Below are 22,456 nucleotides of genomic sequence, written 5' to 3' on the forward strand. Positions count from 1 at the left end.
TGTCCTTTGGGTTTGGTGCATGGGAGAAGCCACAAACACGGATTTTGTGACAAAAATGTGATAAGGGACTTGGCTGGGCACCTTCAAGAAGCCCTTGGTGGAGGAAAGGCTGGGCTTTGCTCTGTCCTGCCTGCTCCTGCCTGCTCTGTTCCAGCAGGACAGGCAGCAGGCACAGCAGCTGGAACTGGGACGGGTGAGCAGGGAGAGGGGTGTCCACAGGGATGGGACTGGAGCCTGGGGTGCTCCCTGCATTGGGACATCCCTCCCAGGGCTGGATTCCGAGGCTTCCCCTGGGCTTCAGCAGAAGTGGGATCAGTGTAACACGGACCGGCAGGATGGGCTGTGGGGAATATGGGGCAGAGCGGGATCGGGAGGGAGGTGGGAAGGGCTGGGAAGGGGACGATACTGTGCTGGTGTTGGGTCCCACCGCAGGGAAGGCACAGATTTGGGGTGCCGTGGGATCCAGGCGGGGGCAGCGTGAAGGGATGGGGATGCCCTGGTCAGGCAGATTGGCCACGAGGCCACCATGGCTCCCCCACCCCAGCCGTAACTGAAGGGACCAGATGACGCAGGAATGCCGGGGGGAGCTGGCAGCCGCCCGCCGTCCCCAGTGGCACCTCGGGGCTCACACAAAGCCCTTGTTCGGGTTCAGCCGAGCTGCCCCCCCCGCCGTGCCAGCCCCCCCAGCCCCGCCGGGCCGGGCACTGTAATCCCCGTGGGGAGAGCACATGGAATCAGACGGACAAGTTTTGATGTGAGGCAGCAGCTTAGGGTGGGCTCAGGTTTCCTTTGGGTTTTCTATATTTATCTCCGTGATTTAATGCCAGCGCCGGGGTTTAAATGGCACCAAGCAGTTGGCGCGGGGAGAGGGAGCAGCCGTCCCCGAGCCGCGCGCACGTCCCCGAGCCGCCCATGGAGCTCTTCGAGACCAACCCGTACTTCTTCCCGGAGCAGAGGTTTTACGATGGGGAAAACTTTCTGGGCTCCCGCTTGCAGGCCTACGAGCCCGCGGCATTCCCCGAGCGCGCCGAGGCGGCCCTGTGCGCCGAGGGCAGGGTGGCTCTGGAGGACAAGGAGGCGCTGGCCGAGCACTGCCCCGGCCAGTGCCTGCCCTGGGCCTGCAAGGTGTGCAAGAGGAAATCGGTGTCCATGGACCGGCGGCGCGCGGCCACGCTGCGGGAGAAGCGGCGCCTCAAGAAGGTGAACGAGGCGTTCGAGGCTCTGAAGCGCAGCACCCTCCTGAACCCCAACCAGCGGCTGCCCAAGGTGGAGATCCTGCGCAGCGCCATCCAGTACATCGAGCGGCTGCAGAGCCTGCTCAGCTCCCTCAACCAGCAGGAGCGGGACCAGCGGGACCTGCGATTCCGGCCCGCCGCGGCCCCGCCCGCCGTGAGTGTCCCTGGCTGTCCCCCGGTGCCCAGCCTGGGCTGGGAGCGGCGTGCGGGGGGTGGTGCCCCATGGGGTGATGCGGATGGGGGTGACGCTCCACGGGGTGATGCCGTTTCGGGGTCACACTCCGTGGGAGCAAGGCCGTATGGGAGTGATGCTCTATGGGGCAATGCCCTGTGGGGGTGACTTTCTATGGGACGATGCTCCACAGGGGGATGCCATTTAGGGGTGATGCCTGATGTGGGCGGGGTCATTTCGGGGTGCCGTTCTATGGCAGTGATGCTCTATGGGGACAATGCCCTGTGGAGTTTATGCCCTATGGGGGTGAGAGTCTGTGGAGTTGATGCCATATGGGAATGATGTTCTATGGGGGTGATGTCATTTTGGGGTGCCATTCTATGTGGGTGATGCTCTATGGGACGATGCTTTAAGGGGTTGATGCCATTTCAGGGTGAAGCCCTTTGGGAGTGATGCCATAGGGGAGTGATTCTCTATGGGGACACTGCTCTACAGGGGTGATGCCCTGTGCGGGTAACCCCGAGCAGAGGCACTGCAGGAGCTCTGGGGCACTGGGTCCTGCTGGGGGGAACAGGACCCCAGCTCTGTCCCAGCTGCCGTCTCGGGACACTGGTGGCTGTGTGAGTGTGGCCTGCAGGGGGGCACGGAGACAATGGTCCAACCCTGCTGAGAGCTCACATCCCTGTGAGCTGTGTCCCTGTGAATGGGTGTATTGGGACTATGGTCCTGGGCTGGGGAGAGGTAGGAAAGGTGAAAATGGAGTAAATAACATAGAACTAAACTAAATGAAAATATAATATAATAAATATAATATAATAAATATAATATAATATATATTATATTATATTATATAATGTAATATAATATAATATTTTAACGAATAAAATTAAATACTAAACACAAAAATGGAAATGAAAATATGAAATATAAAAATAAAATATAAAGCATAAAATATAAAATGAAATTAACACTCCCTGCTCACACTCAGGCAGAGGAAGGGACGAGAGGGGTGGCACAGGGACACCTCTGGTTTCTAGGACTGAAGTGGATGAGGACACGCAGTAGTCGTGTCCTGCTGCAGCCCCCAGAGAGCCAGGACCTGTCACACCACAATGTTTTGGTTATTTAACCAAGTTTTTGAGAGGTATTTTCATCTGCCCCTGGTTCCTGTGGATGGCTGGGCGTGTGCTTCCCTGCTGCTCTGAGGTTTGGATCTGGGAATGCACAGAGAGCTGAAACTACAGCTACAGGTGCAGGGAGGAGTGGTCGATGCAGATGGGAGAGATAGATGTAGGTCTGTGTGTCTGTACAGGCATTGCTGACACGGGTTCTATAGATACAGAGATCATACAGATAAACTGGAGATGAAATTGATATGGATATGATAGCTATGGAGACAGATAGAAATGATAGAGATTATATAAATGTATAGAGATAATCTAGATAGTGATAAAGATTATACCGACTGTCTATAGATTTATAATATATAAATGACATACAGGTATATCTATAGATAGATATGGATATATAGATCATGTAGGTATGGATGAGGTAGATACAGAAATAAGTAATGTAGGTATGGATATAAATATGACATGTAGATGTATGGAGATACAGATACAGATATAGATATAGATATATAGATACAGATAGAGATATAGATGTAGATATAGATGTAAATATAGATATAGATTATATAGATATAGATACAGATACAGATATAGATACAGATATAGATGACACAGATATAGATATAGATACATAGATACAGATATAGATATAGATGTAGATACAGATACAGATACAGATATAGATATAGATATAGGTATAGATATAGATATATAGATATATAGATATAGGTATAGAGATAGAGATAGAGATAGAGATAGAGATACGGAGGGACTTTTTCAGAGGCCCAGAAGAGGGAATCCCAGATCTCCTCCCATACTAAGGGATTTCAGGGCCAAACCAGCAGGTACCCAGGTAGTCCAATTTAATGCTGAATAAAGGAATGAAAAAGTATTTAGGCTCCATCCTACATATTTGCAGGACTTCCCAGTATCCACTTTAATGCCAGAATCCACTTGGATACCAGAATCCAATTTCCACTTCCCAGAATCCACTTGGATTTGCAAATGTGCCCAAAACTGTGCTGAGCTGTGCCTTTGTCACTTCTGTTCTGAGCTGCCCCTTGTCCCAGGTGTAGCCAGGGGTTCACATATTGATGCAAAAGCCAGTATTCTGGGGGAAAAAAAGATCGTATCTGTAAGAATTTCCTGTTTTAATGGGCAATAAGTCCAAGTGCTAATTAATTATCCTGTGCTGCCATGAGCTTGAAGACCCAAAGTGCCATTTCTAGTCCACTACAAAGAGTTGGGTCCGTGGGGTTGCTCATATAAATCACATTTGGGCTGACACCCACTCCCAGATAAAGACACATGCCAAAAAAGTGAATTCTGGGATTTGCTGAGTAATGGTCTCATTTTTCATGCTGTCAGCTCTTTTCTCCAAAATAACCACTCAGCCCCAAATCCACAAATCAAACTGCCAAAAGCTTTTCCCAAAGCCCCTCCCCCCTGGGGACAGCCTGAGGCCATCCAGCCCTCGTGTCATTTTTTATGAGCCTGATTAGGTGATTCTCAGCAAAAAGCTGTTTTGCCCAAGGACGTTTGTTTGTCTCCAGCCCTTCCTCATAATCAGTGGGGAAAGAGACACCTTTTTATCTGCAGTGAGCGGGAGCCCCATTTCTCTGTGGCCAGTGTCCTAAAAAAAGGGAGGTTTTTCAGCCTTTATGGTTAAGGAAGCACCTGGCCCTGATGGGTCCTGGGGACCCCGTGTGCTGTTGGCTCCTCCAGGTGGGGAGGGACGTGCCCCCCTCCACAGGGGTGTCCTGCTGTGGGATGGGCCCCCCGGGGTATTTTTGGGGTGGCTGGTGGGGTTCGGCCGTGCCAGAGGAGGTGACACACGGTTGCTCTGGGCTCCTGCAGGCAGCCAGCGAGTGCGGGTCCGGCAGCTCCTCCTGCAGCCCCGAGTGGAGCAGCCAGCTGGAGTTCGGCACCAACCCTGCAGGTAACGCCCTCCTCGCCACCCTGGGCATCCCACGGCCTCGCTGGGCTTGCAGGGAGTGGGAACAGCAGGGGCAGCGCAGCCCTGGAGCAGAGCATCACTGAGCCAGCCCTCCCCCGGGCAGGAGATGCTCGGAGCAAAGGACAGAAGGAAAATTCTCCTTCTCTGCCCGTTCTGCTGCTGCAGAGTGATGAGCTCAGAGATCCTCCAGCACCTCCTTGGTCAATGCTCAGCGATTCAGGCTTCTCCCAGCCCTGATTTCACCAAAACACCAACCCGTGGGAGCTGAGAAATTGGGCTGCAGTAGCCTGGGGCCCTGGTGGCTTCATCCCCAGCAAGGGTTTCATCTGTTGCCATCCCTTGGCTTGCCTTTGCTGCTGTGTTGCTGGGCATGGCTGGGCATGGCTGGGCATCACTAGGTATGGCTGCCCCAGCCCCCCTTCCCTCCCCACACACCCTTGGCAGCTGCTGATCTTTTTTCCCATGCTCGCCATTATCCCCACCCCTGCCAAATCCACCTGTTATTTTCCCCAGAAGGCAGAAACTTAAATCTCATTTTCCAGTGGAGATTAAAACATATAAAGGGCCCAAAAGTTCCCCTCCCTGTTGGTCTCTCATCCTTCCCCAGGGTGGGGGCTGGCAGCAGGTCCCTAGGTCACGCTGGCCATGGGAGGGATCATGGGGTCACAGAATAGTAGAAAATAATCAACAAATTGTTACAGGTGGAAAAGATCGTCAAGTCCAACCCTCAGCCATGTTCAGCACTAACCTACATCTCCCTGAGCAGGAGGAGCTCTCTCCAGCACACAGTCCCCATTCCCAGCAGCGTCCTCACCCCTTTGTCTCCCCAGATCACCTCCTGGCCGACGAGGCAGCCGAGGAGCGCAACCTGCACTCGCTGTCTTCCATCGTGGAGAGCATTGCCGTGGAGGACGTGGCCGTGACGTTCCCGGAGGAGCGGGGTCAAAACTGAGCTGCCACAAACCCCGGCGGCTCCTCGAGCTGGTAACGGGGTGGGAATGAGATGCCAGAAGGGTCCAGCCGCTGGAAATCACATCCACCCCTCCGGTGTCGTGGGCTGCACGGTGACACCACTCGGCTCCCTCCCCGCTCCCTGCGGAACGCTCCCGCTGGGCTGGAAGAACAGGCAGAGGTGGGATGGGGCTGCGGCTCCTGGAGGGGCTTCCCGGGGCCAGGCCCTGCTCCGCTGCCCGGCCGGGGATGGGCAGGTTTGGGGCCAATGTGTGTGCTGGGTTCGCTTTGCTGAGTTTTCCAGATGCTCCTTGACCAAGGTCTCTCTCCGGCCGGTGGCCGGTGCTGCCGGCCCGGAGCCCGCCTGTCTTTTCTACTGAACGCTGTGTGCAGTTGCCTTTTAGGGTTTTTTTAATTATTATTTTTGCTAACTTATTTGGATTCTTTTTTAAATAAAGGCATTCTTGTTTGGACAGCTTGGGTTTCTTTTACTGTTGTCCTGGCCTGTGTAGGTCTCCCCAGTTCCAAAATCCCCAAATCCAGGTTGAAGATTTTCGTATCAGTAAATCCAGCTGGACCTTGGAACAGTCTCTCAGCTGGGAACTGGATGTGCCACACTTCAGTCAGCCCTATACAGACCAGTGATTTCACTGGTGTTTAACTGGGGTTCAGCCCTGTGCCCCAAAGATCTTGAGGGAGCCAGAGATTAATGATATTTTTAATTTGGGCTCTAAAAAGAAGGCTCAAAGCCAGCACTGTTTTAAAATCCTGTTTATTGGAACACACATACATCCTTTCCTGACCCGATCCAGGGTTTGGAGTCCATGCAGTACCAATAATATGACGAAAGAAATAGGGCATTGATATAAAGGGCTCACTGACTCTTCAAATTAAAAAAATATTTAATACTGTATTAGGCAAATAATACACCGAAAAGACGTCGTGACTGTAGAGCCTCTCAGATATTGCACTTCCAGACAGCACATGATAAGTATAAGGTCATTCCAGCCATCAATAAATATCACATCAGAAATAGGGGCCACACAAGGCAAACGTGGCATGAGGAGACGAAGAGATCCTACCCTACGGGGAAGAAATGGGAAGAGTTAAGAGCCTCCTGGATTGACCCCTGCAGGAGGCAGGAGGGGAGAGCATCTCCTCTGCACCCGGAGGGGAAGGGTGGGCACGTCCCGGGGGCGGGGGGGCTCCCGTTGTCTCCCCGGGCACCCAAGGAGGGTCCCCTCTCCCCTGGGCGCTGGGCACCGTCCCCGTGAGCCGTGTGGGGCGGTCCCAGGCGCAGCCCCCTCAAACAGGGCACCTGACAGCACCAAAATCAGCACCTCGCCCGCCCAGCCCTGGGCAGACACCGCCCTCCTCACCCCGTGCTGGGCCCCCTTCATCCCACCCAGCACCAGCCCTGGCACTGCCCCGGCCCCCCCGGGGGCAGCTCCTTGCCCGGCCACCCTGGAGGGAGGATTTTCACGAGCCTGAATCTTCCTTGGCTTCAAGTCCTGTGGGCAGCAGCATTCCTGATGCCCAGGGCTCGGGCGAGTCAGTGCAGCCCCGTGGCGGCAGATTGGCAACACGAACCAGGCAGGAGAGAGGCTTCCAAACATCGCAGACACTTTGCAGGTGTCTGTGTTGCTCCCCAGATTGCACCACGCCAGGACAGCATCCGGAGCACATCCATGGCCCGGCCAGCACGGGGAGAAGTGGGGGACAGGCCACGGCAGGAGCCACGGGAGCCGGGGGAAGCGGGGGGTGCATGAGCAGGAGGGACAGATCCTGTCGGTCCACAGCAGTGACAGTCTGTGGGTCTGGGCCGAGGAACAGGCACAGGCTGGGCTCTCGTCCTGGAAGGCAGCCAGCACGTGGCACACGGACATGGGGATTTGCTGAGGAGCAAAGTGGGAAAGGCCCTGTGAGGATGCTGGCTCAGCTCCACCAGTGCACCCATCGGCCAACAAACCCAGATGGAATCAGCACTGGATCCTCCTGGCACAGGACAACCAGGGGCACAGCAGGATCCCAGGAGTGCTTGACTATCCTTCCCTCACACAAGTGGGACCCTCATGGGATGGCACCCTGGGGTCCCCAGTGGAGCTGTCTGTCCAAGCCTGGACAAACCACGCGTGGTGGGATGCTGAGCACCCCTCCTGCATCGTCTCTGTGAGCCCCGGGCAGCAGCAGCTCCCCCACCACTGAGGTCTCCCTGGCCCTCCATGGCCAGGCAAACCTTGGCAAGGGCAGCCCCCTGCCTGGGTGCTGCTGGGGCTCCTGCTCTGCCCCGGTCCCCAGGCAGCTCCAGGGCCTCGGTTCCCCTCGCGCTCACCCAGGGCCTGGCTCCGGTCTTGCTGACCCTCAGCACGAGTACGTCCGAACCGTGGAGGTCTCCAGCCTTGGGGACCCGGAGGCACCGACTGGAAGGGAACCAAAGAGCAAAGCAATTAGTGACTGCTCCAATTAGCCCCCAGCTTCCCCAAATCCTGTGTTTATTGAGCAGCATCTGTGCACTGCAGCCACGTGAAGATGAAGGTCAGAGGAAAAGCCACGTTTGGCCAGCTCGGATGCTCCTGAGGCTTCAAGGTATTTGGGAAATTGCCACTTGCCATCCCTGCTCCTGGGCAGTGAGCACCCTGCTCCCTGTCTGGGTGCGATTCTGCCCCAGGTTTCACTGTCCTCAGCCAGGTGGGAACTGCACCTTCTGGGGATGGGGTGGAAAAGGTCAAACAGAAGCTTGATCCAAACTGCTGGAAGGAAAGCTGGGACATTTGAGCAAAACTTGAGGCAGGAGAAGAGCTGGGCCTGAGGTTTGGAGTTGGAAGGTGAATGCACAGCTTTCTAATTCTCATTCTGAGCCTGCTGAAGCCAGCTTTGCTCCAGTGGGGATGCGGCAGCTGCCTTGGGACAGTGCGACCACGGTGCCGGGTCCAGGGGACAAACTGGGGTGACCTGGCTGGAGCTTCTGCCTCCCTACAGCTTTGGAAGTGACCAAGACACCTTGAAGAAAGGAGTTGTGTGGTGGGGGCAGATCCTGGGACATAAAAGAGGACAGCCAGCAGCACAGGTAGCCAGTGTGTCCCAGCAGGTCCTGCCAGCCCTGGGAGAGCTCAGGCAAATGGAGCTGGTTAATACATCCCTTTGGGGTTTCCAGAAGGCAGAATGGACGAAACTGGCCCAGACTGGGCAGTCCCTAGGTGACATATCCCACCCCACACCCCAATCCTGGCCCCTCCCTTGTCCTCATAGTTCATAACCAAGAAATCACACACAGGTCTGAAAAAACCCTCCCAAAAAAACCATTTCCAGCAGGCCACAGCTCCGGGATCACATGGATTGAGCATCTTGGGTGACCAGCAAGCCTCTCTCATCTCCCTCTCCCTCTCTCCCTCTCTTCCTCTCTTCCTTCTCCTTCTCCTTCTCCTCCTCCTCCCTCTCCCCTTCTATCCCTCTCCTCTCCTGGTGGCACATCCTTCCCCACATTCCCTAAGACTGAGCAGGGGTGGGAGAGGACCCTCTGGAGAAGGGCTGACCCACCTTCCGGGGGCATTTTCTTGGCTGGAGCAGCTGGAGGGGGCAGTGGCACGAGGCTGGTGACACGGAAGCCGGCGGGCAGGGTCTCAGCAGAGCCGCTGAGGAGGTTGATGCTGTGCACGTCCCGCGGGCGGAAGCGCTTGCGCCAGGACGGCGTCCGACGGAAGGTCTTGTCATCACCCTGCGGGAACAGCACGGGCCCGGGCTCAGTGCCAGCAGCACCTTCTGCCCCTGGGAGACACCAGCTAACGAGGGCGGGCCTGTCCTTGGTGATCAGCTCTAGCAAAGTGTAGGATCAAACTGGCCCAAGGACATAGGACATCTCGCTGGGATCCCATGGCATTGGCTTTATCCTTTCCAGCTCATCTCCCTCTCCTCCACAGCCTGCCTGCAAAGATGCCTTGGAGACATCAACATAAAAGTCCCAGTAAAGACTCCAAGGGATGCCGGGCTCATGGTAGAGGAGCTCCAGCCCTCAGAGCAGCTCCTCTGGACTCGCTGCAGCAGCTCCAGGTCCTTCCCGTGCTGGAACCCAGGGCTGGAGGCAGCTCTGCAGGTGGGGGCTCAGCTGAGCGGGGCACAGGGGCAGAATCCCCCCCTGCCCTGCTGCCCACGCTGGGGGCTCAGCCCAGCACACGGGGGGGTTCTGGGCTGCCAGAGCACGTGGCCGGGGCACATTGAGCTTCTCAGCCACCAGCACCCCCAAGTCCTTCCCCAGTCACATAGGACATGGAGAGGTTTGGCACTCACATCATCCAGCCTCCGGTCCGTGCCCAAGGCGAGCAGGTTGTTGAACTCCCTCTCCAGCACTTGTCGAGCCTGCAATTAACCAAAAAATTATGATCCCCCATCAATGGGGAATGTGCATCCAGCCTGAACTCCCATGCTAGGAAAGCCTGAGTGCGACAGAAAGAGCCCCAGGCCATAGGAGAGCTCTGCTTTGAAAGGCAGAGCTGGGTTTGTGACACTGGTGGGGTCACACCACAGCCATGTCCCACACTGGCCACTCTCCTCCAAAATCCCCCAAGGATGCTGGCTCCTACCTGGGTGTTCTGGGTGGGGATCTGCAGCACAAGGGCCAGGCTGTTGTGGTCAAAGTTCTCGTCGAGGGCCAGCAGGGCCCCGTGCACGCCGCTCTCCACCAGGTTGTTCCCGTACTCGCGCAGTCCGATGGACTGGATCCAGTGAATGACCTGGTCATTGGTCCACACCAACACATCTGCACGACAGCAAGGGCACAGCTCAGGGCCACCCCACACCCCACTCACGGCTCTGAGGAGATCTGGGCATGTCCTGAGGCCCTGTCCCTTTGCCACAGGCTGATCCTGGGACTCTCCTTCCCAAGCCAGCAGCAAAACCAGGAGCTCAAGTGCCAGGAACAGCTCCATTCAATTTACCAAGCTCAAAGCTGAAATAACAGGCAGAAAACAACTGTGAAAATTAATCCTAAGAAGCCACGGCTGCTGGTGTAATTAGGGGCATTATCAATAATGAGATGTAATCCAAGCAGCAGCCAGATGTGCAGGGAATCTCAGGACAGCAATGAGGAAGGGGAGGCTGAGCAAGCTGGGGGTGTCCTGAGCAGTGAAATGGGCAGAGAAGATCATGGGATGCTCAGGCTGCATCTTTGCTTTCCCCTCCTCCCTCCTCATGCCTGCCTGGGGTCAGCTGATAAAGGCACTTGGAGCAGCACGGAGGTGCCTCTGGAGAACAGCCCTGTGGGCTGACAAATAACAGGTTAAAAATAAGGGATAGGAGAGAGACCAGCCCCGGGTATCTCCTGGGAGGTTTCTCTTCTCCTGTTCTGGAGCTGGACGGGGCGTGCTGACCTTTGATTTCGTGTTGGGTCTCCTCTCGCCTCCTCTCGAGCTCTTTGCGGTCGTAGTTGAGCCTCTTGAGGCACATGATGCCGTACTGGAGGCTGGTGCTGCAAGGACACGAGGGGACACGAGGGGTCACCCAGCCCTCCAGGACACGTGGCTGGGAGGGACCTGGGTAGGAACACCCCTCTCTGCATGTTCCCCACACACCCAAAAGGTGCTTCAGGCCAGGGGTGGGTTGGGACAGGCACAACCCAAAGCTGGAAAATGGGGAATGTCCCTCCCTTCCACAGCAATTCCCCGCTCCATCAGTTTGAGCCTGTTCCAGATGCCTGCGAGCGCACGGATCCCAACGATCCTCACACTTGGTGGCCAGAGAGGGAAGGGGGGACCAGCCCATGGGGGCTGCTCCAGGCTGAAGGGCTCACCCCTGGAGGTGACCCTGGCAGGCCCATGGGTCAGGGTGGGCAGTGGAAGCCCATGGCAGGGTTGGATCCCGGTGCTGGAGCCATGGCTGGGATGGCACAAGCCTTCTCCCACTGGGCTGCTGGCAGACAGCAGTGGAGAACCAGGCAGGATGAGCCTGAAGTTTTGCCCGTGGTTTGCTTCACAGTCAGGCAAAGGCCTGCTCCTCTGCAGTTCTGCAGCAGGGAGTCAGGTGAAGGAGAACTTCTGCCCAGAAGAGCTGCCCCAGCCCAGGGCTGTGAGTCCAGCCTGGAAGAGCCACCCAGGGCTGCCCAAGACTGGAGAATCCATCAAATCCCCCCCTCCTCTGCTCCACGTGCACGCTGGGGAGCTCTGGGGGCTGGACTCACCGGTGGAAGCTGTCCACCATCTTCAGGTGCACCCGCAGGTCCTTCTTGGTGAGGTGGTCCAGCATGCGCGCGTCCACCAGGCACTCCATGAAGTAGCTGCGGTACTGGGGCAGACCCAGGCTGGGAAGCCACTCGTTCCCAATCCACTCATGGTTCATGTCCCCATAGGCCAATGTCTGCAGAGAAGCACATGGAGAAGCTGGGGAGAACCCAGGGCTTGGTGGAGCTGCAGGATCCCAGGAGATCGGTGACAGCCTGGGAGGGTCACTGTCCTGAGGCCAAGCCCAGGCCAGAGGAGTGAGCCCTGGGTGGTACTGAAGGAGCTGGAGGGAACAGTCCTGCTGGCCATGGTCTGTGTCCTACTCATGTCCCCGCAGGAGACAAAGCAGTAGCCAAAAATAAGGGCAAGGGATAACTGGACTTTATGAGCAGCTGCCTCTGGAAAAAGCACATTCATTGAAAGATGAAACAACTGAGAAATAGGTTCCAGTGCATCCCCAACTGATTTTTAAGAATCTCTATTTTAAGAATCTCTATTTTATGACTTCAAAACAAAAAAAAAAAGGTCAGTTTTGGGAAAAAAACCCACCCATTCACTTCCACTGCAAAGTGATTTTGGGTCCGAAAATGAATTAAAATCCACCAGAAGGAAAGTAAAGCATTTGAGAGGGATAAAACCAGAAGAGATGGATCCAAGCAGGACTCTTTCCTCCCACCTTTTTGGTTCATAAAAATGATCAGTATGGATTTGGGGCTACAAAATAGGTGAAAAGTAAATGTCTATGCAGCTGGAATCCTGCTCCCATGCAGGGTGGTCACACCACTGGGGGGTTCTCAACACAGGCTCTGGATCCCACAGAGCAGGTCCCAGGAAAAGCCACTGCCTGGAGCAGAGAGGGGCCCAGGAGGACACCCTGTATGTGAGACATGGCCCAGAGGAGCAGCCACGGGGTGCAGGTAAAGCCTCCAAGGCCTCGGTGAACATCAAAGCCCCAGAAATCCCCTGGGATGTCCAGCCCCGCACTGCCCACCCCATGCACCGCCCACCCCATGCCACAAGGCTGGCCCGGGGACCTCACCTGTGCCCAGCTGCCTTCCTCTGTGTCCTAAGTGTGACACGCAGCATGTCAACAGAAAGGACAGTGAAGTCAGTACCTGCTGGCCCTGAGCACGGGACCCCTCAGCACAGAGGGACACAGAGGGGACACAGCTCGCTCTTACGGCTTGGGGACCTCAGCCTTGTCCCCAGGGTGCTGGGGACACCCTGACCCCGCTGGGCCTGGCTCCCACCCCATCTCTGACCAAGAATACAGGGGGGAGGAGGAGGAGGAGGAGGAGGAGGAGGAGGAGGAGGAGGAGGAGGAGGATAGAGAATGAGGCTTGGGCTGGAGATGGCACCGACCCTGGGGATTGTTCATCTTCCCTGGGAAACACAGAAAGAGTTCTCGGGTTCCCCCAGGTCAGATGGATGAAAGAGAATTAAGCTTCAGTTCACGTGTCACAACCCCCAGGGGGCTGCCCAAGCCAATTTGCTGATTTTGTGGCTATTTCCTCCTTTGCCAACCTGTGCTGGTTTTCTCTCAGTCTCACAGAACCTGCCAAGGGACAGTGGCACATCCCTGCCACTCAACTCAATAAAATGCCTATTTCAGAGAACCCCAAACTTGTTTGGATTGGAAGGGACCTTAGAGCTCATCCCATTCCACCCCTGCCATGGGCAGGGACACCTTCTGCTAGCCCAGGGTGCTCTAACTTGGCCTTGGACACACAATTCCCACACAAATCCAAAATGCTGCCCTGCTCTGAAACACAGATGGGGTGATCAGGTTGCAGAGAAGGGAGTGGCTCCCTCTCTCCAAAGGGGCCAGAGCTTTTGGGAGCATGGACACATCCCTGCAAGGGACCCCAAGCTGTCAGCCAGCGGCAGGGACAGATGGTGGGGACAATGTTTGGGTGTGCTGAGGTCAGTGGGGGATTAGGCCGTGACTTGGGTGCAGAATGACTCGGGGATCTCACGTGTCTGGAGATCACTCCTGGGTTTTGTCTTTAACTCCCAAACAACAGCCAGGCTGCTCTGGAAACACAGTGAAATCCACAAGGGAAAATAAATCTGATGGGGTTTAAGCTACTTTCAGAAATTGCTGGACATTAAAGGTTGAAAGAGGGTTTCTAAAGAGCTGCAGGGTGCTGGCCAAGAGCTGACATGTGAGGGATGCCCTTCCCTCTAGGTTAACACGCCTGCAGCTGCTCGGACCCTGACACCCAGGGGCTGCCTCCAGCACCCCGGGGCCTGCCCAGTCTCACCGTCTTGGTGGAAGTTGCCATGGTCTCCATCTCCTCATGGGTGACCCAGACGTTTCCAGAGGACTGCAGGGAAAAGAGCAGAGGGGTCAGAGCAAACCACCACAGAAACATGGCCTTGGTTCACAACCACCATGGAGTCATGGAATCACAGAATTGTGAAGGTTGGAAAAGACCTTTAATATCATCAAGTCCAACCCTCAACCCAGCACCACCACTGTGTTCAGCACTAAACCACATCCTCAAGTGCAACATCCATTCATTTTCTGAACACTTCCATGGATGGTGACTCCATCACTGCCCTGGGTGGCTGTGCCAGGGCCTGACCACCCTTTCCAGGAAGGAATTTTCCCCAATATCCAACCTGAACCTCCCCTGGCCCAGCCTGAGGCCGTTCCCTCTCCTCCCGTCCCTGTTCCCTGCCAGCAGAGCCCGACCCCCCCCGGCTGCCCCCTCCTGTCAGGGACTTGTGCAGAGCCACAAGGTCCCCCCTGAGCCTCCTTTACTCCAGGCTGAGCCCCTTTCCCAGCTCCCTCAGCCGCTCCTGGGGCTCCAGCCCCTTCCCCAGCTCTGTTCCCTGCCCTGGACACGCTCCAGCCCCTTCAAGTCTCTTTGTCATGAGGTGCCCAGAGCTGTCCCCAGGATTCCAGGTGTGACCCCAGCAGTGCCAGCACAGGGGACGGGGACTGCCCTGGGCCTGCTGCCACCACAGTGCTGGGACAGGCCAGGTGCCCTTGGCCTTTCTGCCCACCTGAGCACACCTGGGCTCATCTGGGCTCACCTGGGCTCATGTCCAGCCTCTGTCAGCACCAACCACGCTGGAACCAAGCCCGGCTCAGGCTGGTGGAGGATCAGACCACCCTGTGCTTGGAGCTGTCCTGGGGACACCCCACATCCTTGCAGCTCAACCTGGTGACACCCCACTGCCCGAGGTGACCCTGGGCTGTCCATGCAGCCACAGAGAGCAGAGTAAGGAGAGCAGAGCATTTATCTCCCTTTCCACTTCAGTGTGATGCTCAAGGAGCCTGCAGGCCTGTCCCCATCAGCTGTGACCCCACACACAGCCATCTGAGGGGGACATAGCAGCTTCCCTTCCGCCAGCTGCACATCTACGGATGTGTCTTGGCATTACTGGGCCACCACTAACCCCTCGAGGCCTTTGGGGACCAGCAAAAGACACAATCCCTCCATCCTAGCAAGGGCAGAGACCTGCAGTTGATCTGAGCTGCCCCAGGAATTTCAGATGGAAAGGCTTGTGCTGAAATGATTGGGAGGGAGGCTGTGTGGAGCCGAGCTGGCCCTGTACATCAGGAATGTCTGGATTCTGCTCTTCGGATGGAGCTTTATCCTCTCCAGAGCAGCCAGGCCCTGAGCTCTGCTCTTTGCAGGGCTGGCCTCCTGCCGACAACCCCAGGTGAGGGGCAGGAGCCTTGAAACTGGAAGAGCTCCATGCTTCCAGCTGGGAATGACCTTTGTGCTGGAGGATGAGTGGCCGGTGGTTTGACCAGTCCATGAGTGGACATCACCTCGTCCATGGCCACGCTGGCCACAGTGGTCCCAAGGGAAAGGAGGGCGAGGAGCCCGTGGAGGCTTCGGGGGTGGCAGGGAGCACTCACCGTGCGGGACGTGGGTGGTGCCGAGGGGCTGGTGAGGGACACCATCTCCTGGATGGCCAGGCGCAGCTTGAGGCGGTGCAGGGCGTTGCTGATGCCGATCTCCCGCTGGATCTCGGTGTCCGACAGGGCCGACATGATGGCCCCACTCTTGACGTTGGCCCGGCACGCGGCCACGTACCAGGCTGGCATCCCCACCCAGAGCTGGGGACAGGGACAGCAGTGACTGCCTGGCACTGCCACCCTGGCTCCCCTGCCAGGGGCAAGGCCACCCTCTCTAGAGCCCAATAACAAAGCTGGATGTCCACATGGGATTCTGGGTTTGGTTGTACCTTGTGGCCTGTGGGCGGCCTAGCATCCCTGTGCCTGATGGGCACAGCACAAGGGAGGAGCACCCATGGAGCTTTTCATAGAATCAATAAGGTTGGAAAAGCCCTCTGTGATCAGCTCCAACCATTCCTCCAGCACTGCTACATTCACCACTAAGCCATGCCCCCACGTGCCACATCCACACATCTTTTGAACACTCCCAGGGATGGTGACTCCACCACTGCCCTGGGTGGCTGTGCCAGGGCCTGACCACCCTTTCCATGAAGAAATTTTTCCCCATATCCAACCTGAACCTTCCCTGGAACAACTTGAAGCTGTTCCCTCTCCTCCTGGCCCTGTTCCCTGCGAGCAGAGCCCGACCCCCCCCAGCTGCCCCCTCCTGTCAGGGACTTGTGCAGAGCCACAAGGTCCCACCTGGTCCCCCTCTTCTCCAGGCTGAGCCCCTTTCCCAGCTCCCTCAGCTGCTCCTCATCAGACTTGTGCTCAAACCCAAAGCTCTACTCAAACCACAACTCCACAGGCTCTGTGAGGGATCCAGGGATCTCCTCTGCTCTCCCAGGATTTGCAGAGCCCCGAGCCATGTGCATGGAGCAGGCATGGTGGGACATGGTGGCACACACAGACCTGTGGGGACAGCATGGGGACAATCCACGGGCATGCTCCGCCTCACCTCCAGCCAGGACACAACAGTGGGGCCGTCCCAGTGGGCAAAGGGCAATCCTTTCCTCCGAGCCTCTTCCAGGAGTTCGTGCCTGGCAGGAACAGAAGCAGAAGAGTGATTTATGGGGGGCTTGTGGGGAAGGGAGAGTTCTTGGAAGGGAACAGACCCCGGGCAGCAGGAAGCAGCTGGAGACAAAGCAGTGAAGGAGGTAACAAGGCCCAAGGGAGGGTGAAGATGAGAAGATTTCCCAGCAATTCCTAGTCCCGTGCCATGGCCCCCCAGCAGATCAGCTTCTTGCTGGGGTAGGGAAGGAAGTTCACTCACTTCTTCCGCAGGCGCCGATCCTTCTCGGCCTGAGCCCCCAGCTTGCCCAGGCCCAGGGGGTCCTGGATGCCCCCCTCCATGTCAGTCAGCAGCACTGTTGGGCAAGCAAGACACCCTCAGGTCAGCGTGATGTCCCCGGGTCAGTGTGGCCTCCCCCAGGGCCAGTGTGGGCATTGTGACCGTCCCCATGCCAGGGGGACACACAGTGACAGCACGGGAGGTGACAGTGTCCCTTTGCAACCCACCCCCATGGCCCCCCTGCATCCCTGGGAAGCCCAAGTGGATCCCCTCCTGCCATCCCTCCTATTTCCAAATTCCAAAGTCACAGAACAGTCCCTTCTGGAAGGGACCCAGAAAGATCATTGAGTCCAACAATGCTCAACATAGAAGCAGTAAAGGATTTAGGAGTGGAAAAACAGCTCCTACCAAAGGGCTCTGCAAAATCCAGAAGGTCTCATGGGGAGGGAAGTCAATTTGGGGACATTAAAGATGAGCTACAGTGACAGGGGGTCACTACCCACATCCCTGACAGAGCATTAAGGTGGCACCATGCTCAGGACAGAGAGGCCAAGGGGAGAAAACACCAAGCTCCAACTTCCCTGAAGCTGCCATGGCCCCAACATGCCCAAGCCAGCAGGGGTGTCCCTGCCCTCCCTGTCACCCCAAGAGCACCCCAAGAGCAGACAGAGCCAGAGGGTGTGGAGAGCCTGGCACAGGCAGGGACAGGGCTGCTCACGGACCCTGCCCCGTGGCCCCTTCTCTGCTCAGCTGGATCAAGCGACCCTTCTCCTTCTTCCCAAACAGGCGCCCGATGGAGGATTTGATCCCCTTCCTCTTGGAGCCCTTGTGCAAGGAGTCCTGGCTGCTGCTGGGATTGCTGGCCTGGTCCTCCAGTGAGCTGGGGATGGGGAGGGAGAGGAAGAGCAAAGCCTTTAGGTTATTCCTGAGTAGGGCACAAGCCATGGCAAAGCCCAGCCCACCCCACATCCCACGAGTGCCCCAGGTATATCCTCAAACCAACAGAGACCCCAAGGATCTCCACATACCTCTTGCCATCCTCCTGGCTCAGGGCAGGGTGGCCCAGCTTCTCCAGCCGCAGTGTCCTGGGTGAGGACGGTGGGGACGTCTCACACTTGATGGTGGTTTTGTCCTCCCGGCTCTCATCCCGAGCTGCGGGCGACTGAACAAGCAGAGAGGCCGTGAGGGCGGGAGGCCAGAGCCCAGCTCCATCCTTGCCCTGCTGCCTGCCTCTCTCTTGCTCCGTGGAGACATGGCCAAAAGAGCCACCAGAGCCCTGGGGCTTTGCCACGCTCCAGGAATGGCCTGAATGAGAGCTCTGGCAATGGTTCCAGATGCCCAAGCGGATGGGGAGGATGTGGCCGTATGGCTGAGATCCTGGGAATGGGGAGGTGAGAGGATGCAGCCCCATGGTCCAGGTCAGGGTGTGGGGACAGAAGCTGCTGGCCCTCATTAGAGGGCTCTGAGGAGCACAGATGGGAATGTCCCAAGGACACCCTGTCGCCAGAGGGGACACAATGTTTGAGGACCCAGTGGCTTTCTGAACCTCCCCATGTCCTGCCAGACCCCCCAGGCTGCCGGCGGGAACATGTCCAAGCACCTTTCGGGATCCCCATGATCCTCCTGCTGAATCCCTGGGGTCCCCAGCTCCATCCTGCGCCTGCTGCACCCTGACCTGGTGTGGACAAAGCCAGGAGCAGGCTGGAAAAAGGGCTTGGACAAAAACCAACGGGATGGGAGCCACTCACTAGCAGTTTCCTCCGGTGCTTCCTCAAGTCGCTGGGCTGATTGCAAGGGGGAAAGCGAGAGAGACACAGAAAGGGGGGCAGTTAATGGAGCACCCCCCCAGAGCAGTCCCGGGGCCAGGCTGCCAGGCCAGAGACAGCAAACACGGGCACCCCGTTGTCCCACACCCCCCACAGGCCCGTGTGGACATCGGGCATCACTCCCACCTCACAGCTGGACCCCGCCAGCCCTGGCCCCCCCCGGCTCCTCACCAACGTCATGATTCCCATGCGGTCCAGGTCCTGCGCGGCGCTGCGGGAGCTGAGCTTGGGCGTGGAGCGGCCGCTGAGCGGGGGGGACGAGCTGGCCAGGGACAGCGCCGTCAGCGAGGTGGGGATGGAGGCCCTCTTGCACAGCTGGGTGAGGTTCAGGCCCTCCATGCTGCCGCTTGTGACCCGCGTCTCCAGCTCCTCTGCACGGAGCTCTGTGGACTCCTTCTCCTCCTGGATCATCCTGGGGGAGCAGTGGGGCTCAGGGCTCCTGGCTTCCCACCTTCCCAGGGACAGAGGACCTCTATCCCGGGGAAATGCCCCTTGGTGCTGTGCCTCAACCCCCAATCTCCAGGAATGGCAGCAAGATCCATCAGGATCCATAAAAACCAGAGCTGAGACACACCCCGATTCCTTTTAATGTTCATGGAGGACTTTTTATAAAATAATGATCATTTGAAATAACGACCCTGTGAGCCAGCACTGCTGCAGCTGAGAGACAGGGAGGCATGGCAGGAAGGACCAAGCCCTGTGGCTGGATGTCCTCGAGCCATTTCCCTGGCTGAAGACACACCAAGGCCCCAGTTTTAGGCCAGCAAAGCCTCCTGGTCGTTTGTTGTCCCCCTGGAGCCATTTCAGCACAAGGCAGTGGTGGGTTTTGGCCATGGTCATACCTGATCTCCTCGTTGATGGCATCCAGCTGCTCCTGAAGCATCATGGCCAACGTCTGTGCATCTGAGTGCCCACCAGGAGAGAGCACATCCATGGAGCTGAACAGCGTCTCGCGGTCATCCTCGTCCACGTCGGAGATGTCGGGGTCGCTGTCGAAGGCGTGAGACCCCGTGGCCAGGACCCCACCTGCCTGGGCCTGCTCCCAGTCCTGGGGGAACAAGGGCCACTGTCCTACACAGCATTCCCATGTCTCCAAAAGCCAAACTGGTGACCCCCATGCAGGAATTCCATCTCAGTGTGACCCCAAGGGGAAACCCTTCTGATGTTCCCCCATCAATGCACCAGCGGAAGGAAACTGCCCCGTGTCTCCAGATCTGACCCTAATGCCAGGATGCAGGGCAGGAGCAGACCCCAGCGCTGGGGTGCACCGGGGTTACCTTGGCTGGCTCCTCCCTCCGGGCACCGAATCGTCCCTTCTGTGCCCGGGGCAGCCCCGGGGCCGCTCCGAAGGGCTCGGCCGGGGCATGGACCACAGCTCCCAGCGGGAAGCGCAGGTCGGTGGCACTGCCCATGTGGGACCTGGGAAGAAAGAGCCCTGTGGGGAACACTGCTCTGTGCAGGACACCCTCATCCTCAGGCTGCTCCCCTTGCAGCCCAGGCTGCTTGGGACAGAGGAGGAGGAGCAGGAGGAGGAGGAGACCACTGCAGGATGCCCATCCCAGCGATGTCTGCCTGCATGAAAGGATGCAAAACCAGGCTCTGGGAAAAGGTGCCCCATTCGCCCCCCCCCCACTGGACCTGGAAATGCACTCACAGAATCACTCACAGAATCATTGAATCACAGAATATCCTGAGCTGGAACTGACCCACAAGGATCACATCCAGCCCCCAGCCCTGCACAGACACCCCAACAATCCCACCCTGGGCATCCCGGAGAGCCTTGGCCAAACGCTCCTGGAGCTCTGGCAGCCTTGGGGCTGTGCCCATTCATTCCCTGGGGAGCAGTGCCCAGCAGCCTCTGGGGGAAGAACCTTTCCCTGATCTCCAGCCTGACCCTCCCCTGACACAGCTCCAGCCCTTCTCTGGCTCCTGTCCCTGCTCACAGAGAGCAGAGATCGGAGCTGCCCTGTCTGAGGAATCTGCAGCCTCTGGTGAGCTCTGACCTCAGGAGACTCTTGACTTTCCTGGACTGTCAGAAGTTCAGCCCTGGGCCCTCCCCTGCTGCTCCTTCCCCCTTTTCTGTGCACCGACCAGGGCATCCAGCCAGTTCTGCCCAAAACCCCTGCACTGGGGGCTGCTGTGGAGCCCGGGCTGAACAGGCCCCTCCTGCCCTTCCCTCTCCAGAGATCTCAACACAACTTGTGTCTTCTCCATCCCCACGTACCCAGCAGGAGCCAGCCAGGGAGCTCTTCTCCTTTTTATGTTTATTCCAACATTTTCATGAGAAAAATACCCTGACGGGGGTCGGGCTCTTCTCCCAGGCAGTGAGTGACAGGATGAGGGGAAATGGCCTCAAGGGGAGGGTCAGGTTGGATATTTGGAAAAATTTCTTAACAGAAAGGGTCGTCAGGCCCTGGCACAGCTGCCCAGGGCGGTGGTGGAGTTCTTATCCCTGGAAGTGTTCCAAAAATGGCAGAGGTGGCACTTTGGGATGCGATTTAGTGGGAATATTGGTATTTGGGTGAAGGACTCAATGACCTTGGAGGACTTTTCCAACCTTAACGATTCTGTGATTCCAGCAAATAAAATTCCACTTGAAACATCTTCCAGGTGTGAGGACACGAGCATTGTTGGGATCTCCCAGCAGGAACCAGCTGGGACTTCTTCACCCTCCTCTTCCTTGCCAGGGCTGGTGCTTGGGACCAGGACCTGGTGAGTCTCACACCAGGCAGAGCAAGGCAGCAGCTGGACATGAGGACACTTCGAGCCACCTAAGGTGCTCATTCCATGTCTCCACTTTGCCTGGTTGTTCCTCTTGGCCCTGAAGACCCAACCACAGGGCTGAGCAAGGCACCTTCCCAGGGCACAGGGTGGTTACTCCCCACACACAGCGCCATTGGAGACACGAGGTTTGTTTAGTTTAAGCTGAATTTAAGATGACAAAAGCAGCAGCCCAAGGCAGATCGTGGTTTTCCACCATGGTGGGCCTGGTTTGCAGTGCAGATACGGGTCTGGAGATAAAACCAGCACCACGAGCAGCATGGCTGGGCCAGCCTGGTGTGCCAGACAAAGGCACAGCCAAGTTCCAGGGATTGCAGAGCTGCTGACATGCTGCTCCCCAGCTACAACCAGATAAAAACACCTTAGACAAAAGCTGACATTTCAGCTGGGGGATCATTCTGCAACTCAAGATTTCTGCTGATTTTTCCTCTGAGAAATACAAAAAATCACAAAATTGTCCATCCTGCTCTTACGGACCCATGCAAAGAGGGCCCACACATGCTCCAGACTCTGCTCCAGCACTCAGCTCTCCTTCATCCTCACAGCTTCATCCTCACCCTCCCCATTTCTTCTCTCCCTGACAGACACAGGGTCTCCAGGCCTTCTCCTCTCTGCTGACAGATCCAAAGCTGGTTACACCAGCTCCTCCCTGTCTTTTCCAGCCTTGCTGAGGGGGGAATTTTCTTCACTGGTTGCTCCCATTGACCCCTTGCTGCCTTGAACCCACACTGGAAGTGCTCAGGGCAGGGTTGGTGTCCCGGGTGGCTGCAGCTGCACAGTGGGGTTGTTGTGCGGTCACCCTCCTTTTCCACCCCCATTTTCCTGGAGCAGCTCTGGTATCCCAATGGACTCATCTCTGCTCCTGGTGCCCTGGGCTGGGATGTCCCCATGTCCCAGCTGACTTTAAATGAAAGGGTGTGGGAGGACCACTGCATTGGGGAAAGAGGGGCTTCATTCTCCTTTGCCTGCAACAGCTCCAAAGCAATTC

At 57.1% G+C, this 22,456-nt stretch overlaps 2 protein-coding genes across 13 annotated transcripts in view; one reads left to right on the top strand and one right to left on the bottom strand.

Annotated features, from left to right (window-relative positions):
- The first annotated feature begins 593 nt into the window (after nucleotides 1–593).
- MYOG (myogenin) lies at nucleotides 594–5,879 on the top strand. The gene is made up of 3 exons (XM_048328108.1): nucleotides 594–1,389; nucleotides 4,395–4,476; nucleotides 5,325–5,879. The coding sequence occupies exons 1-3, from the start codon at nucleotides 841–843 to the stop codon at nucleotides 5,444–5,446; spliced, it is 753 nt and encodes a 250-aa protein (XP_048184065.1). The 5' UTR covers nucleotides 594–840; the 3' UTR covers nucleotides 5,447–5,879.
- Nucleotides 5,880–6,201: 322 nt separating this feature from the next.
- PPFIA4 (PTPRF interacting protein alpha 4) overlaps nucleotides 6,202–22,456 on the bottom strand; it is a 60,957-nt gene continuing 44,702 nt past the window's right edge. For 10 of the 12 annotated variants that reach the window (XM_048327846.1, XM_048327843.1, XM_048327845.1 and 7 more), the window contains 18 exons: nucleotides 19,965–20,106; nucleotides 19,530–19,735; nucleotides 18,859–19,099; nucleotides 18,610–18,645; nucleotides 17,890–18,023; nucleotides 17,584–17,741; nucleotides 16,844–16,937; nucleotides 16,529–16,610; nucleotides 15,532–15,732; nucleotides 13,919–13,981; nucleotides 12,694–12,720; nucleotides 11,615–11,790; nucleotides 10,809–10,906; nucleotides 10,023–10,198; nucleotides 9,730–9,798; nucleotides 8,983–9,160; nucleotides 7,778–7,865; nucleotides 6,202–7,340 (listed from right to left, as the gene is read on the bottom strand). In XM_048327846.1, the coding sequence (XP_048183803.1) occupies nucleotides 7,807–7,865; nucleotides 8,983–9,160; nucleotides 9,730–9,798; nucleotides 10,023–10,198; nucleotides 10,809–10,906; nucleotides 11,615–11,790; nucleotides 12,694–12,720; nucleotides 13,919–13,981; nucleotides 15,532–15,732; nucleotides 16,529–16,610; nucleotides 16,844–16,937; nucleotides 17,584–17,741; nucleotides 17,890–18,023; nucleotides 18,610–18,645; nucleotides 18,859–19,099; nucleotides 19,530–19,735; nucleotides 19,965–20,106 (2,140 nt within the window). In that variant the 3' untranslated portion in view covers nucleotides 6,202–7,340; nucleotides 7,778–7,806. Of the gene's footprint in view, nucleotides 7,341–7,777; nucleotides 7,866–8,982; nucleotides 9,161–9,729; nucleotides 9,799–10,022; nucleotides 10,199–10,808; nucleotides 10,907–11,611; nucleotides 11,791–12,693; nucleotides 12,721–13,918; nucleotides 13,982–15,531; nucleotides 15,733–16,528; nucleotides 16,611–16,843; nucleotides 16,938–17,583; nucleotides 17,742–17,889; nucleotides 18,024–18,609; nucleotides 18,646–18,858; nucleotides 19,100–19,529; nucleotides 19,736–19,964; nucleotides 20,107–22,456 lie in introns of those variants that run through there. The other 2 variants (XM_048327847.1, XM_048327851.1) reach the window with 2 other exon arrangements.

This window comes from Corvus hawaiiensis, chromosome 24, assembly GCF_020740725.1.
Source record: "Corvus hawaiiensis isolate bCorHaw1 chromosome 24, bCorHaw1.pri.cur, whole genome shotgun sequence".
In the NCBI taxonomy this organism is placed as follows: domain Eukaryota; kingdom Metazoa; phylum Chordata; class Aves; order Passeriformes; family Corvidae; genus Corvus; species Corvus hawaiiensis.

Coding starts and splice junctions, on each gene's coding strand:
- MYOG (XM_048328108.1), top strand. CDS start 841: ATGGCACCAAGCAGTTGGCGCGGGGAGAGGGAGCAGCCGTCCCCGAGC. Junction 1,390..4,394: donor CCGCCGCGGCCCCGCCCGCC/GTGAGTGTCCCT, acceptor GGGCTCCTGCAG/GCAGCCAGCGAGTGCGGGTC. Junction 4,477..5,324: donor GTTCGGCACCAACCCTGCAG/GTAACGCCCTCC, acceptor TTGTCTCCCCAG/ATCACCTCCTGGCCGACGAG.